This window comes from Chrysemys picta, chromosome 2, assembly GCF_011386835.1.
Source record: "Chrysemys picta bellii isolate R12L10 chromosome 2, ASM1138683v2, whole genome shotgun sequence".
In the NCBI taxonomy this organism is placed as follows: Eukaryota; Metazoa; Chordata; order Testudines; family Emydidae; genus Chrysemys; species Chrysemys picta.
The window spans coordinates 45,583,417-45,601,219 of NC_088792.1; the positions used below are offsets into that span (position 1 = coordinate 45,583,417).

The following is a 17,803-nucleotide window of genomic DNA, read 5'->3' on the forward strand; positions in this document are numbered from 1 at the left end:
ACTGGCTATACAGTAGTACTGCTGAAAAGGATCTGGAAATTATAGTAGATCACAAATAGAATACTGTATATACTCGATCATAAGCTGGTTTTTATGACCCATTCATAAGCCGACCCTATAATTCAGGGGTCGGCAAACTTTGGCTCCCGGGCCATCAGAATAAGCCACTGGCGGGCCGAGATGGTTTGTTTACCTCAAGTGTCCACAGGCACAGAGGTAAACCTAAGTAAACAAAGTGTCCCGGTGCGCCAGTGGCTTACCCTGATGGGCCGGGTGGGGGGAGAAGCTGGGGGTCAGGGGAGTAAGCCCTGTGACCACCCCCCACATGACCCCACCCCTAGCCCAGGACCCCCACACTCTCCCCATCCCATCCCTTCCCACCTTAGCTGAGGCAGGCCAGGTGAGGATGTCTCTGGCCTGGCCGGAGCTGCTCCGGCAGGTTGGGCAGCACGGCCACAGCCTGCTCCGGTGGGCTGGGCCGGGCGGCATGGCCGCAGCATGCTCTGGCGGGCCGGGTGCCGCGGCCACAGCCCGCTCTGGGGTGCAGGGCTGAGTGGCACGGCTGCAGCCTGCCAGCCCCGGAGCTGCAGCTGCTTTGGAGGCTGTGGGGAGAGCAGCATGGGCAGCAGTGGAAAGACTCTTGCCCCACCTCTTCCCTTCTCGGCTCTGCTGGCTGTGCTGCCTCTCCTTGCCCCCTCTGTTGGGGGGGGGGGGCTGTGTCCCACCTCTCCCTCTCTATACCTGTTCATAAGCCGACCCCCTTCTCTGATGCTTCCCTTTTTTACTAAAAAAAAATTCGGCTTATGAACAAATATATACGGTATGTCTACAAAGTGATGTAGTTGCAAAACAGACTAATATTATTCTGCGATGTATTAACAGGCGTGTCATGTGTAAGACATGGGTGGTAATTGTTCTGCTGTACTGGACACTGGTGAGGGCTCAGCTGGCATATTGTGTCTAGTGAGTCCAGAGGAGGGCAACAGAAATGATAAAAGGTTTAGAAAACCTGACCTTTGAGGAAAGGTTAAAAAAATAGAGCATGTTTAGACTTGAGAAACAAAAACTGAGGGGGGAATCTGATAACAGTCTTTATGTTAAGGGCTGTTATAAAAAGGATGGTGATCAGTTGTCCTGTGAAGGTACCGACAAGGGCTTAATCTGCAGCAAGGGAGATTTAGGTAGACATTAGGAAAAACTTTCTAACTATATGGGCAGTTAAGCTCTGGAATAGGCTTCTAAGGGAAGTTGTGGAATCCATATTAGAGGTTTTTAGAACAGGTTAGAGTGACAAACACCTCTCGGGGCATGGTGTAGGTATACTTGGTCCTGCCCCAGCGAAGGGGACTGGATTTGATGACTTCTCAATGTCCTTTCCAGAGCTACATTTCTATAATTCTATAATACACATGCTTTACAGCAACCAGAAGGTCCTATATGGGGGAAAAAGGGAAGAGCAGATCTCATAGTCCCATTTCTAAGGTGAAAAGCAAGTGTAACCCACACACACCACAGGCAGAAAAATTAAGGTTTTGTTTTGTTTTGTTTTTGTTTTTCAACCTATCAGGCCTTTTTTATCCACTATGAAGAATCAATAATGGACACAAGTGCAATTTAAAAATAATCCTTTAACAGGCAGTCCTACTTCCCTTTACCAGGCAACCCTAAAGATGGTGGGGATCAGTTGGGGTGGAAGAGCCTGGTTTGGAAAGGCTGTATCTCTCTGTTGACCAGAACTCAAAACTGGCTGCCTTGAAAGCAGCACACCAAAAACTATTGTGTTTGATTTGTTACCCTGTTGGGAAGGGAAACTTTTTTGTGTTTGTTTTCACTACCCTGCCCAGGAGCTTTGTTTTCCCATGGCCAGAAGGAAGATCCAAAATTTCTCTTTCCCTTTGCCAACTGGGAGTTTCTTTGTTATAGTCCCTCCTTCCAAGGAAGAAATAAAAGTTTGTCTGGACCCTGCTTAAAAAAACAAACAAAAAAACCTTCCTGAAAGAAAAAAAGGTTCCTGTTTTCTTTACACTGACTGTTTAGTATTTTTTCCTTTAAAGTAACACCATCATTTTAAAACTCTTGTTTAAGGGCTTGTCTATATTTAAAATGCTACAGCAAGACAGCTGAAGTGCTTCAGTGTAGACACTATGTACCAGCGTGAGCAGCTATACCCAAAAAGAGGCAGCTAGGTCAACGGAAAAAATCTTGTTAATCTGGCACTGTCTACACAGGAATTTAGATCAGTTTATCCATGCCATTGTGGGGTGTGGATTTTTCACACACCTAACCGATGTAGTTAAACCAATCTAATTTTCTTGTCTAGACCAGGCCTAAATGTTTTACATGCTATTGTTACATCTACACACTTTAAGGTTTATGTAATTGGACAGCTCTTGGTTTATTAAGTTTCACAGAATAGTCAGGGTCCAATTTTGCAATGAGCTTTGTGTGTGGACACACTGTTGCTCCCATGCACAGTTCACTGCAAGATCAGGACCTCCCTCTGCTTATGGGAGGGAACTGAACCCCATTCTCTTGAGTTACAAGATAGCACCCTAACTTGTGGGCCACCTTTCACCTCTTTCATTGTTTGAGTAGGTCTTTCACATAACAATGGGGGAGAGATTTAAAATATATATATATATGGAAATTGACACTGTAAATCCATAACAATCATCAGGGAGACCCGCCGTCAGGTGTAGTACTTGAAACTACCTTTAACTCATTTTTTAAGATGACTAGATATCAAATTGATGGTGCCTCGTTAATGGGTTAGCAAATGGCTGTGACTCATCCTACAAGGCTATTTGAAAAGTTGTCATAATAGAGCTAAATTTCAGAAAATATATTCTATTACACAAATGATTGGATCATAGCCAGTTAATATAGTACAAGGAGAGTAAAAGGAATACAGTAAAAACAGGTTAAAGCAAAGGGTACTTGTACAGGTCAGCAGTTCAAGTACCCAAGAGATAAAAGTTCAGTGGTTCAAGGGTACTGAGGCCCACTCTTGTTTTCCTTGTTAATGAATGATCCTGTGAAGGTCACTTAAAACTTGTTTAATTGCCAACAACCAGAAAATGAAATCAGGGGTACATATCAATATGAAAGAGCAAAGCAACTAAATTCACAACTATGTTAATAAGCTTGCCTTCTATTTATGCATTTGATATGTGCAATTAATTCTAGTAACATGTAAGATAATTAGATGAGAATAAACAATGTAGCTGAGAGTACAGTAAATGACGTCAGTGGGAGTTTGCATGCATAAGGGCATACAAGATCACGGCCTGAACTGCAACATCATGCAGTGCACAGACCAGAATGTGTGGGACTTAGAGAAGGCAAATTTAACCGGTGAACAATCATAAGGCAAAAAGCTGTGAAACAAGAGACAGCTGCAAATAAGATTCAGAGAGCAATACCTGAGCTGTCTGCTTAGAAAAAAAGAATTACTCTCCTTGCTACAGTATTTATCTAATGCAATATCCCATAAAAGTTTGAATACGCTATGATAAGTATCACATTTTTTTTACTGTCATAGAACACATCTGAGGAGTAAAAAAATGCACAATACAGAAAAAATATCACAAGCATTCAGGTGTAGGATCTTCCTATGTATGTTGATATACTCTCAGTCTAAACTTTCGCTTCAAATAAGTTAAGTTTCTAGCCTGTGTGACTGTGATTAGCCTTCACCTTGTAAGCATATGCAGAGTTGTCATTTTGACAGGTGTGAATATCTCCCGTGACAAATTATGCCTATTTTAATGTAAATACTTTAAACAGCTAAGAGAATCCCAAGAACTAGCTGAAGCACCAGCTGCAGTAAAACAGTATTAAAATATGTAAAGCTACTTATTTTGAGTTAGCATATAATTAAGAATATATTTGTTGAATATTTGGAGCTGACATTTTAAAGACTCTAGATGTAGACTGCTATAGTTGAACTGGCTAAGGAAAAACAAACCAAGCATCTGAAAACATTCTGAACCCGTTCCAAACCAAAGGAGGACCGTCTAGTAATTAAAACAGGGAATTAAAGGGCTGAATTTCTGGAACTCACACTAAGTGGGGAAAATCATTTGGTGCCTGTTCCAAAGCCCATCTTTCCTTTGACTTCACTGAGCTCTAGATCAGGTAATAAGGTCCTGGGAGCTGAGAGTGCAGCAGCCTGGAGGATCAGGTTCTGAGTTTCTGTGCTTCAGTTTCCCCATATGCAAAATGGTTAGAAACATCTCCACCATGCGCCGAGCTGTATTATTTAATGGTTGAAAAAGCTCTGAGCTTTTGTGATGAAAGGGTTTCTTAGATCTCTTTGCAAATCCCATATCATATTTGTTAGTATTCATGGGAACAAATGTTTGATGTGGTGATCCATATAACTCAGATTTTCTAAATAAAATAAATCCCTATACTCATGAACTACCCTGCAGTAAAAAAATCACTCTATACAGCTAATGCATGAAAATATACACATTAAGAATTTCACTGAGCTGCCATAAGTAACTTTATTTTTTTTAATCACTTGTGTGTGTGTGTTGGCTGTTTTCTGTTGGACCTAGTTTTGCCCATTTGTTGTTTAATCCCTGGCTGCTTTTGTAACATGCATGTTGAACACACAGAGCTAATAGCTGTCCTCTTTTACACTGATGTAACCATATTGCACAGATGTAATGGACAGAACTTGGCCCATAAATTAATAAACATTAAAGGCCAAACTCTGCAGTTGTTACACAGGCAAACACCACATTGCCGTCAGTGGGGGATTCACCCAAGTAAGGCCTGCAGATTTTGGCTCTTAGGCCTAGATCCTCAAAGGCGTTAGGCATCCAACTCCCACAGAAATCAAAGGGATTTAGGTGCCCAAATACCTTTGAGGACCAGTGCCTTAGAGTTTAGGTTTACTTTTTATAATAGTTCAGCCAAAGTATGTGCTGACTTACACTTTATGTGACCCCAGTACAGAGAACAAATGAATCAAGGTACAATAATGTGACAGATATAAATTAAACACAGGAGCCAAAGTTCTCTGTGGGCACCCCCATCCAATCTGTGTGAAACCAGCGCGGGCTGCACTCAGTGCAGAATACAGGCCCTTGGAGGGAATTTTTACCTCCTGATTTCCTACCATGCCACCGCTGACAATGGCTCGGTAAAGAAGAACAGGAGTACTTGTGGCACCTTAGAGACTAACAAATTTATTAGAGCATAAGCTTTCGTGGGCTGCAGCCCACTTCTTCTGATGCATATAGAATGGAACATATATTGAGGAGATATATATACACACATACAGAGAGCATGAACAGGTGGGAGTTGTCTTACCAACTCTGAGAGGCCAATTAAGTAAGAGAAAAAAAACTTTTGAAGTGATAATCAAGATAGCCCAGTACAGACAGTTTGATAAGAAGTGTGAGAATACTTACAAGGGGAGATAGATTCAATGTTTGTAATGGCTCAGCCATTCCCAGTCCTTATTCAATCCTAAATTGATTGTATCTAGTTTGCATATCAATTCCAGCTCAGCAGTGTCTGGTTGGAGTCTGTGTTTGAAGTTTTTCTGTTGTAAAATAGCCACCCGCAGGTCTGTCATTGAATGACCAGACAGGTTAAAGTGTCTTCCCACTGGTTTTTGAGTATTATGATTCCTGATGTCAGTTTTGTGTCCATTAATTCTTTTGCGTAGAGACTGTCCAGTTTGGCCAATGTACATGGCAGAGGGGCATTGCTGGCACATGATGGCATATATCACATTGGTAGATGTGTAGGTGAACGAGCCCCTGATGGTATGGCTGATGTGATTAGGTCCTATGATGATGTCACTTGAATAAATATGTGGACAGAGTTGGCCTCTCAGAGTTGGTAAGACAACTCCCACCTGTTCATGCTCTCTGTATGTGTGTATATATATCTCCTCAATATATGTTCCATTCTATGCATCTGAAGAAGTGGGCTGTAGCCCACGAAAGCTTATGCTCTAATAAATTTGTTAGTCTCTAAGGTGCCACAAGTACTCCTGTTCTTTTTGTGGATACAGACTAACACAGCTGCTACTCTGAAATCGGTAAAGAAGCTGCATTTTTGAAACTAGTAACTAGAGGCCGGTGTGTCAAACCGGCTCCTATTAAAGACAAATCAAGGCAAAAGCCGCTTCCTGGGGGGCCTAAATGCAGGGCCGAGTAGGAGGGGGGTTTCGAGTCACAGACAGCCCAGTGACCAGCCTCTGACGGTGAGCGGGGCTCTCTGGGCCCGGGGTCTCGGATGTCCGTCCTCTGCATTAGCCGGGTCTCCGCGGCTGAGGAAGGGCTCCAGGCTTACAGACCACAAGGGGTTTGGGCTCAGGAGGAGTCACCGCTCCGGCGGAGAGGGAGGGCTGAAGTCCGGCCAGCGGCGGCTGCTGCAGCCCCCTTGGCCTCCCTGCACACACACGGCCCCATCGCTCCGTGTCACTCCGCAGCCGCCCCCCGCCCTCTGCCTGTCGCGGCGGCTGTAGGAAGGAGCCGGAGCCGGGGCCGGGGCCGGGCCGGCCTGTGGTGAGCACGGGCCCGGCCGCAGGGGGCGGGCTGGAGGAGCGGGAGAGGCGCCTCCCTCCAGGGCTGGGGACCGGAGTCCGGAGAGAGACGCGGCGCGGCTGCTGCGGGAGGCTTGTCCCGGGAGGTGAGCGGGTCCCGGGCTGGGCGGGAGGATGCATCCCCCCGCGCACGTCTCCGCGGTGGGCTGCACGGGGGAGAGGGGGGTCTTCGGGCGAGCCTTGTCCTCCCAGCCCCACCGTGGGCCAGAGCCCTGCGGCCCCATTCATCCAGTGCCCCCTCTCCTCTCCATCGTCGGGCCGGGAGCATCCCGGGCTGGGCAGAGCAAGCGCCGGGAGGGCAGCGCCACAGACCTGCGCTGCTGGGGGCTTCAGCCCAGCGACTGGCTTTCAGCAACCCTTCAGCACAGCAGCGCCCTGCCAGGCCTGCTGTAGCTTGTCCCCCCACCCCCGAAGAAACGGCTAGGGGGGCGCATTCTGCACTGATCGTCAGCCTCTTTTTGCACGCACACCCTGCAGTTCAGTGGGGCACGCAGGGTGTAAAGTCAGCCCGGAACTGGACCCAGTGCATGTTATCATGGGCAGGTCACATTTTGAAAAGCACCCCAAAGTCACTTTCAGTGTCAGCTCTTGTCAGTGGGACTCCGGCTGGTAAGTGACTTTGGTGTGTTGGGAAATGTCCCCTGAGAAGGTAGGTACCAGGCCAAATTCTGCTCTGTTGCACATCAGTCATTTCTTCACTGACTTATTATGGTAGAAGCTAGAGGCCCCAACCAAGATCAGGGCCCCCATTGTGCTAGGCACTGTACAGATGAATAGTGAGAGACAGTCCCTGTCCCCAAAGAGTTTACAATCTAAAGAGACAAAGCATGGGAGAGGGGAGTGACCTAAATAGAGAAGTGACTTGTCCAAGGTCCTACAGTAGATCAACGGCAGAGGCAGGAATAGAATCTAGGGCTGGCCTACACATAAAAATGAGGTCAACATAGTTACGTTGCTCAGGGATGTGAAAAATCCACTCCCCCCGAACATCATCGCTGTGCCAACATAATCCCAGTGTAGTAGTTAGGTTGATGGAAGAATGCTTCCATTGACCTAGCTAACATCACTCAGGGAGAGGGTGTACCTACAGCGACAGAAAAACCTCTTCTATTGGTGTAGGATGTGTCTACGCTACGGGTTTATGCCACCATATTAATTGCACCATAGCTATGCTGGTGCAGCCCCTATAGCGTAGACATAGGTTTCCTGGATCCCAGCCTAGTTCCCCAGCCTCTATGCCACATTGCCTTTCACATTACACCAGTGTAACTGAGAACAGACTTTGGCGCAGTTGTCTATGTGCAGGCTGGGAAACCACTGTGGATTCTTTTAAGATGAAAGGACTTAATTGTTAGAGAAGGTGTTTTAATTAATTACTTTACTTAAAAACAGGTTCATTGACTAGGAGCTTTTCTCTTTCTCATTTTTGCCTTTCAGTTTTTGACATTCTGTCTCATTTTTCTATGTTTCTATTGCTCTGTATTTTTTATTTTTTCTTCTCTTTCCCCTTATTTCTGTCTCTCTACTTTTCATCCTTTTGTGTTTCTTTCTTTCTACACGTTCCTAGAAGCTACAAGAGGAAAATTAAAAAGGAAACCATCACCTTGAAAAGCATATTTCTGACTGAAACATTTGTATTATCCGTAGTAAAAAGTAACTCTCAAGATAACTATAAGTGAAATAAGTTGGCAAAAAACAAATATTTTTCACTTTTTTAGTTTGTGTACTTTGTCCATTTGACAACACTTTGTGTATAACCGGTTTCTCTTTTTCCCCTGTAAAGTCAGTCAGTCAGTGTCTCCCTGGCTGAACCAACCCTTATCAGCTTCAGTAGAGTAGCAGAATAAAATATTTATTTGATAGTATCCTGTTAACTATCAAATGATCTGTAAACAGGGATTTAGAATTTACCATGCCAAACCATATCATTAGTCCATTAAGTCTGGCACATAGCGCCTTGCCCAACACAAACATAAGACCCCAAATGAACCAAAAACTAACCAACCAAAAATTCTATATTTAAGACACTTAGCTGGCTAGTTGTGCAGTGTAGAGAGATTCCTTCCTTCCTAATCTCCACAGGTGAATTATGACAGTGAAATATTATTAGGTGAAGCATGAGATATGTATTTACTTTCTCCTGATTGTATTGGCTCTGTCAGCACTGGTTCTCCACTTGTGAGGTAACTCCCTTCTCTTCATGTGTCAGTATAATAATGTCTACGTCTGTAATTTTCACTCCATGTATCTGAAGAAGTGGGCTTTGTACCCACGAAAGCTTATGCCCAAATAAATCTGTTAGGCTTTAAGGTGCCACCAGACTCCTTGTTGTTTTTGTGGTTACAGACTAACACAGCTACCCCCTGGTACTTTCTCTTGAGTGACTACACATTTTATTTTTAAAAATTCCATATAAAGATCCATCTGGCTGTCTTCCCAATTCTGCCAGTGCTGCTGAAAACAGGAAACCATTATTATGTATGGATGATTTTGAATGCTAGTTAATTTTGTGGAATTCTACTTGTATAACAGCTATGGGAGCTCCCTAAAGCCATCAGACACTCTTGATCCTATCGCTTATTGGTAGCACCCAAGAAAACAGCTCAAGGAATGGTTTCAGAGTAGCAGCCATGTTAGTCTGAATCTAGCTCAAGGAATGTAGCTGTGGATGAAATATTCCTTGTAAATTATTACTGGATGCCATAACCTTAGCTTAATGAGTATCTTAATACTTTGTACTCCACAACATTGCCTTAACGATATGTCAGTCTGTTTTTTTCCATGCTGTCTTCCAATCTGTAATTGTCAAAGCAGCTGGTGGTGGAATCTCTGAAGACAGCAATCTTGACATCACATCTGTTGAGTACTTGATTTGTGACATATGCCTTAACCTTACACAACAACGTCCCAGAGCACTCCAAAAGCAGACAATGTTGGATCAAAATTTCAGTGAAGTGCTGCTTCTATGTTAATAATGGGTTTTCACAAAGATAATCTTCCTTAGTTTGCAATGCAATTCAGCCACCAATATCCTCTCCTCCCAAATGCTAGTTGCAATGCAGTCACCTGCATCTCTTGATCCAGCATTTTTCAGTCCCATCCTAATTACTTGATCCTTGGTGCTTCCTAATACTTTCCTTAATTATCTGGCTTTTTTCCACATCCTTATTTCCATTCTCCCACTCACCAGGGGTCTCAGGAGCACAGGGTTTTGTCCCATGGTGGTTTTGCTACCGAAGAGTATATGTGTCTATGGGAATGAAAGTAGAATGGGCAAGTTGTCTTGCAGAGAAGCCATCACTGCATGTCCTTTCACAGCTCCCAGCTAGGGCCGGATGGGCATTTGCCTCTACTTGTGCTACCTGCTACTATAGCTGCAGTCAAAGTGAGGGGAGCATGGAAAGCGGAGATGTGTTCACACCCATCAGTCTCAATGATGTTTGTGATCCAGGCAGTCACCAGCACTTCTCAGCATAACAATTGTCTTGGATTGTTCACTCAAGATTTTCAATACTGTCGTTAAATTTAAAATTGACTCAGGTGCATAGGCTTGAAGGAGATGCACTAAAATGAAGCTGTCGCAGGTATTGCTCAGTAGCCTACAGGGACAGTTGAGTCAGTTCAATATATATATAGCTACAAAGGCAAGGATGCCTTTGAATGGTCTGTTTGAATGTTCCCTTTGTCATTAATGGAGTCACCACAAGTAGTAACCATAGACCAAACCACAGCTATTGAGATGGACCTTCTATACCACATAGAGGAAGCTGGAACAGTATTAGGTGAAAAAGGCCTGCTTAAATGATAACTAGTGTGGAACCTCTTTAAAAAAGAGTTATGGTCCCCTCTTTCATTAGAACAGTCTAGACCTTGCCCATACTGCTGCTTCCTAATGCGGTGAAAGAACCAGTTAGGATGGGGAAGGATAGTGTAATGGAGCACAATCCTGAACTGACAATGGTGTGCTCATATGGTGCCTTTTTGGAAGGAAACGGGCATAACTATATCTGCATAGACCTAAGAAGGTCAATGCAGCAATAAGGTAGAAAGGTATATTCTTCCCATCATAGAAGGTACAATCTCAGAGTGAAATGTTAAAAAGTGTCCATTCTCATTTGGGCATTCCAAAAAAAGTAGTCCATTCCATTTTTATGTGTACAGTATAACTTCCAGCCCCCATTTCCCACAAGAGAATAGACTGGTGGGGAGATGAAGTACAAATAGCTAAGGGTTTCAGAGTGGTAGCTGTGTTAGTCTGTATCCGCAAAAAGAACGAGGAGTACTTGTGGCACCGTGGGGACTAACAAATTTATTTGAGCGTAAGCTTTCGTGGGCTAAAACCCACTTGGCAACACCCATTTTTTCATGGTGTGTGTGTGTGTATGTGTGTGTGTGTCTTCCTACTGTATTTTCTACTGCATGCATCCGATGAAGTGGGTTTTAGCCCACGAAAGCTTATGCCCAAATAAATTTGTTAGTCCTCAAGGTGCCACAAGTACTCCTCATTCTTTTTGCAAATGGCTAAGAGAATTCTTTAGCAAAATGCCCATGTGTTAGTTCTCCTGACCATAGGGCAATCTTCATGTCAGGCACTGTAGTGAATCCACCTCAACGTTTTTTGGGTCCACATATCAGAGTGACATAGTTAATTTTGTAGGGAAATGTTTGTCCTTAGGGGCCCTGCTAAAAGGATATAAAACTGAGAGATTATTCAAGTGAATTCAACTGGACAATACCCTCTTCAAGTCCAAAAGATTTTCGGATCTGGATGAGTAGAGAAGTTGGTGTTTTGTCTAAATATGTTATTATTTGCTGTTAAATATTCTTGTTAAAGATTGCTCATGGGGGGGGGGGGGAAGGTAAGATGTGTACTGTTTCTTTAAATCTGTAACAGCTAGGTAGAGGGAGGTTTGTGAATGCTCTACGTCAGTGATACTCAGACCTCAGTGGTTCAGGAGCCAAATTAGCAATCAACATTACCAAAGACCCACCGTAGTGTGAATTCACTGTTTCATTTACTATATATACATATAATTTTCACCAATTATTATTATTTTATCAACTATAATTGGTTAACAACATAGTAAAAGCATCCTGATTGGTTAATACCTTAAATTGGTTAATAATTACATCTTACATAATTTCATATGTGCTGCAAAAAGCTGCAGGAGACACATTAAAGAGACACTTGTGGCTCCCAAGCCTCAGTCTGAGTATCACTGCTCTAGGCAGAAGTTCTACACTGAAGGTAAGATAGAAGCTTTAGGGACAATACTGTTTTCCTCATTCTACTCAAGTTTCTTGTTCAGGGTTAGAAGAAAATGATTGTGTTTTTTTTCCCATTGTCACCTGACACTCATCATCTCTGAAAGATCAGGCCAAAACATGATGTTGAGAGCCAATGTAACCCTGCTTCAATGTTTCTTCCATTGTTACAGTGCTGAGTGAAAGGGTAATACATAGAGCTGTAATGTTGAATCCTTTGGCCAGCCTTCTCATTCAGGGTAAGTAAAATAGCATTAGTTAGTAAGAGGTTGTTTCTTTTTTTGTTAGATTTGAAGGGTGTAAGTGATATGATATTGTGCCTGGATTGTCGTACAACTAGATGTGATAGATTGAACAACAATACTGTTTCGCAATTCTTAGCTTGGCATGCACCCAGGACCAAGAATGATTTTGCAGATATTTTATTTGGATATAGGGTTGTAAGACACTGGCTTCAGAAAGTAAAACTTGCCTAAACTGAGTTGTTGCATTTAGATTCATTAGCTAGATTTCATTCTTCTTTAGAAAAGTCTTAGACTGTAAGCTCTTTGTGGCAGGGGCTGTCTTTGTTCTGTGTTTGGATAGCACCTAGCCCAATGGGGTCCTGGTCCATAACTAGGGCTCCTAGATGCTGTGATAATACCAATAATAACTATTTGTCTTGCACAGTGGAAAAAGAAATAGAGAGACATATTAGGCTTCCAGGCTATTTAATTGTTTGTCTCTTGTCTTACAAATAGGCTACATTAGGTCCCCTGATTGCTCCAGTAGTACAGTCATGAATGCTACTGTGAGATTTCATCATGACAAGTCAACACATGTAACAACTGTAATAATAACCAGGGGCGGCTCTATGTATTTTGCCGCCCCAAGCACGGCAGTGAGGCAGCCTTCGGCGGCATGCCTGCGGGAGGTCCGCCAGTCCCGCGCCTTCGGCGTACCCACCGCCGAATTGCCGCCGAGGCCGTGGGACCAGCGGACCTCCCACAGGCATGCCGCCGAAGGCAGCTTGACTGTCACCCTCATGGCGACCGGCAGGCCGCCCCCTGCGGCTTGCCGCCCCAGGCACGTGCTTGGTGCAATGGTGCCTGGAGCCGCCCCTGATAATAATATACTTCCACAAAGTTTTTGTACATAGCTCTCACGATAGTGATCCCAGAAAGAGTTATCATCCTAATTCTACAAAGGGTACAGAGTGATTAAGGTCAGCATTTTCAAACTTGTAAAAGCAGCAAAGAGTCCTGTGGCACCTTATAGACTAACAGACGTATTGGAGCATGAGCTTTCGTGGGTGAATACCCACTTCATCGGATGCATGAAAGCTCATGCTCGAATAAGTCTGTTAGTCTATAAGGTGCCACAGGACTCTTTGCTGCTTTTACAGATCCAGACTAACATGGCTACCCCTCTGATTTTCAAACTTGTATCCCCCAAAATCAGGAACTTGAAGCCATATTTAGGTGCCTGATTTTTCAGTGGGGGAGTCAACAGAATTCCTTGGAATTTACCCCAGAGTAACCTAGATCATGATGTGTAATCAAGAACAGAATATAGCCCATTGTCTCTCATTCATATGTGAAATCTCCCTTTGATCATTAAGCACTGGCCTCCTTGCGCTCTCCACTAAATCTCATAGGTGTTAGCCCCAAAGCCTTCTCCCCTACATTTTTTTTCCTATCTGGAACAGCATTCACATCTTTTCTGCATTGACTCTGCATCTTATTTCAAATACATTTGAAAATACATTTTTACTCTCTTGCCTGTACTTTTTAATTTCTTTCTTCTTTTCTCTCCATTGTTATTTATGTATGCAACCATATTACTTAACTGCTTAAAACATTTGTATTTCGGATTGTATCACTGTCACTATACAGATTAAAAGTGATTAGTGCATACTTTATAAAGAAGAGTAAATAGGTTAAATTAGACCCACCAAATTTGCTTTAGAGTGTGTTTTGATTACTCTAGTGTCTTGTAAAAATGTATAATGCTGCATATTTTCTTTTTGTTTTCTTTTAAAGGAAATCATTGTAAGCTTGGTGTCTTGAAAATATGGAATCAATCTCTATGATGGGAAGTCCTAAGAACCTCAATGAAATCTTCTTACCAAATGGTGTTAATGGTATCAAGGATGCCAGTAAGATCACAATAGGGATATTTGGAAGTGGAGACTTTGCCAAGTCCCTGACCATTAGACTTATAAAATGTGGATATCATGTGGTCGTAGGAAGCAGAAACCCTAAATTTGCTGCTGAGTTCTTCCCACATGTGGTTGATGTTACTCACCATGAAGATGCTGTAGCAAAAACTAACATCATTTTTGTCGCCATACACAGAGAACATTATGCCTCTTTGTGGGACCTCAAGCATTTACTTATAGGTAAAATCCTTGTAGATGTTAGCAACAATATGAGGGTGAATCAGTATCCAGAATCCAATGCAGAGTATTTGGCCTCCCTGTTCCCAGATTCGCTGATTGTCAAAGGATTTAATGTCATCTCAGCCTGGGCACTGCAGTTAGGACCAAAGGATGCCAGCAGACAGGTATGCTTTGTGTTTGAGTTCATTTAGTGTGTGTGCAGAATGAAAACGCAGTAACTGTAATAACAGCAACTCCCTGGTATCAGCTGTCAGAACCAACACTTACTGTCTTTTTCCAAAAACATTATTTTTGTAATTTTTTCCCTAACACCAGAGGTGAAAGTAAGCTAGTATGGTGTGGTAGGACATACCGGCAGGAGCCTGTACACAGCCGATCGTCCCGGCAGGGGGCAGCTTCCCTGGGCTGGCAATTTAAAAGGGCCCTGGGCTCCCGGCAGCTGCCAAAGCACCTGGCCCTTTAAATTGCCGCCAAAGCCCTGCTGCCAGAGCCTTGGGGCTCCTGGCCACTGCTACTGCTACAATGGGGCTCTGGTGGCGATTTAAAGGGCCCAGGGATTTAAAGGCCCCGCTCCTTCTGGTTGAGCCTTGCTGAGGACCCCGGCCCAGCATACCGGTAAATCCCTTAAGTTACTTTCGCCCCGCCTAACATCTAAACAAGGCTAGAAGCTGCGTTTCCTGCAGTGCTCTACTTTAGCTGTTAGTGATGGTATCAACTGTAGCAAGAGAAATTGTGGGAAATAAATGAATGATCTAATTTAAAACAATTTACTTTCAAGATGGCAGCTTGGATGTAATTAAAGGCATAATTTGTTTTGTAGGCCTAGGTCTTCAACTGCCCTGAGCTCACACAGTTGAAGTAAAGGAGGAAGGCAAAGGCAGCTCAAACCTACCTTTAGTCCTTCCCCAACCTTAGGGACCTTTCCACTAGCACAGGATCTCAAGAGCCCCTCATGCTCAAGCTCCATCCCTAAATTGTCTCCCCAGAGTGCCTCCTGCGCAAAGTGGAGGAGCAGATAGGGGTTCAGCTGCTCGTTAAAGCCGCTTTAAGTTTTCTTTGCACTGCTGGAGTAGTGAAAAGGTGATTTTATAAGCAGGGGCAAAAATCTAGTCCTTGGAACCTTTGCTGGTTATGGTGCAACATGAGAAGTAACTAACCTAGCATGGCTCCCAGAGCCAAGGATGAGTTTCCAAATCTGGCATTTAGAAAACAACCATCTATTTATTTTTAAACTGAGTAAATTGATATGGACTCATATATAAAAAAAATGGGACCCCCCCTCACATACATCATTTTTACAGAGCCACTTTTTAAAGTGGAACTGTGCTGTATGTCGTTATTTTATTAGACCTCAGTCAAGGTTGAACTCAAAGCTGATCATCAGTAGGTTAAAAAGATGATCAGATGCCATGGTGATGAGCAAACTATATGACTGTAGGTAAAAAAGGAGCAAGATCTAGCACTTTGTTTAAATTGTGTAATAGCACTTTTTTTTTTTTTAAGTATAATGAAGTATCCCTTGGATCTTGCGTCTTTTTATTCCCCTTTAACATTCTGCTAAGCCATCTCTACTTTTTTCGGAACCTGAGCTGTCAAATGCAGCTCAAATTGTTGTACAAACTATGATTAGTTAAAAAACAGAGGTCAGGTGGGGTTCCTGCTTTTGTTTTTTGTTGTTGTTGTAGCTGTCCTGGTCCATTGGGCAAGTTTTCTATTAGGGCTGTCAATTAATCACGGTTAACTCATGCAATTAACTCAAAAAATTAATCATGGTTAAAAAAATTAATCGCAATTAATTGCAATTTTAATCACACTGTTAAACAATAGAATACCAATTGAAATTTATTAAATATTTTGGATGTTTTTCTACATTTTCAAACATTGATTTCAGTTACAACACAAAATACAAAGTGTACAGTGCTCACTTTATTATTTGTATTACAAATATTTGACCTCTAAAAATGATAAAAGTAGTAATATTTTTCAATTCATTTCATACAAGTACCGTAGTGAAATCTCTATCGTGAAAATGCAACTTACAAATGTAGGGTTTTTTTGTTACATAACTGCATTCAAAACCAAAACAATGTAAAACTTTAGAGCCTACAAGTCCACTCAGTCCTACTTCTTGCGCAGCCAATCACTAAGAGAAACAAGTTTGTTAACATTTATGTTAGATAATGCTTCCTGTTTCTTATTTACAATGTTACCTGAAAGTGAGAACAGACATTTGAATGGCACTTTTGTAGCCGGCATTGTGAGGAATTTACGTGCCAGATATGCTAAACATTCCTATGCTTTGGCCACCATTCCAGGGACATGCTTCCATGCCGATGGCACTCGTTAAAAAAATAATGTGTTAATTAAATTTGTGACTGAACTCCTTCGGGGAGAATTGCATGTCTCCTGCTCTGTTTTTTTTTTATTCGCGTTTTCATAGACTTTAAGGTCAGAAGGGACCATTATGATCATCTGGTCTGACCCCCTGCACGCTGCAGGCCATAAAACCGTCCCCGCCCCTTCCCTGGACTCTGCTGCTGAAGTCCCCAATCCTGTTATTAGTGACCTCAATCGGCAGAGACCCTCCTGCTAGAGATCCCTGCCCCATGCTGCGGAGGAAGGCGAAAAACCTCCAGAGGCTCAGCCAATCTGCCCTGGAGGAAAATTCCTTCCCGACCCCAAATATGGCGATCAGTAAGACCCCGAGCATATAGGCAAGAGTCTCCATCCTGACCCCTTTTAGCCATTATGCTATTTACCTACCATTGCTTGGTTTTCCTTGACAACTATGTTTTACCATTAAACCATTCCCTCCATAAACTTATCTAACTTAATCTTAAAGCCAGACAAATCCCTCGCCCCCACCGTTTCCCTCGGAAGGCCGTTCCAATATTTCACCCCTCTAACGGTCAGAAACCTTCGTCTAATTTCAAGCCTGAACTTCCCCACGGCCAGTTTATATCCATTCGTTCTCGTATCCACGTTAGTACTAAGCTGGAATAATTCATCTCCCTCCCTTGTATTAATCCCTCTAATATATTTAAAGATAGCAATCATATCCCCCCTCAGCCTTCGCTTTGTCAGACTAAACAACCCAAGCTCCTCTAGTCTCCTTTCATACGACAGGTTTTCCATTCCTCTGATCATCCTAGTGGCCCTTCTCTGCACCCATTCCAGTTTAAGTTCATCTTTTTTAAACATGGGAGACCAGAACTGCACACAGTACTCCAAATGAGGTCTCACCAGCGCCTTATACAACGGAAGCAGGACCTCCTTATCCCTACTAGATATACCTCGCCTAATGCATCCCAAGACAGCATTGGCTTTTTTCACCGCCACGTCACACTGTCGACTCATAGTCATCCTGCGGTCTACAAGGACCCCTAGGTCCTTCTCCTCTTCCGTTCTTCCAAGTATTTCATGTTATAGCAGTCTCGGATGATGACCCAGCATGTTGTTCGTTTTAAGAACACTTTCACTGCAGATTTGACAAAATGCAAAGAAGGTATTTCAAAACCATGTGAGATTTCAAAAGATAGCTACAGCACTCAACCCAAGATTTACGAATCTGAAGTGCTTTCCAAAATCTG

General features: G+C 43.1%; 1 protein-coding gene across 6 annotated transcripts in view; it reads left to right on the forward strand.

Moving 5' to 3' along the window:
• Positions 1 to 6,111: 6,111 nt before the first annotated feature.
• Positions 6,112 to 17,803, forward strand: part of STEAP2 (STEAP2 metalloreductase) — a 32,905-nt gene continuing 21,213 nt past the window's right edge. For 2 of the 6 annotated variants that reach the window (XM_008169487.4, XM_042861285.2), the window contains exons 1-3: positions 6,233 to 6,654; positions 12,007 to 12,072; positions 13,855 to 14,377. In XM_008169487.4, the coding sequence (XP_008167709.2) occupies positions 13,886 to 14,377 (492 nt within the window). In that variant the 5' untranslated portion in view covers positions 6,233 to 6,654; positions 12,007 to 12,072; positions 13,855 to 13,885. The other 4 variants (XM_024106424.3, XM_065583040.1, XM_065583043.1 and 1 more) reach the window with 4 other exon arrangements.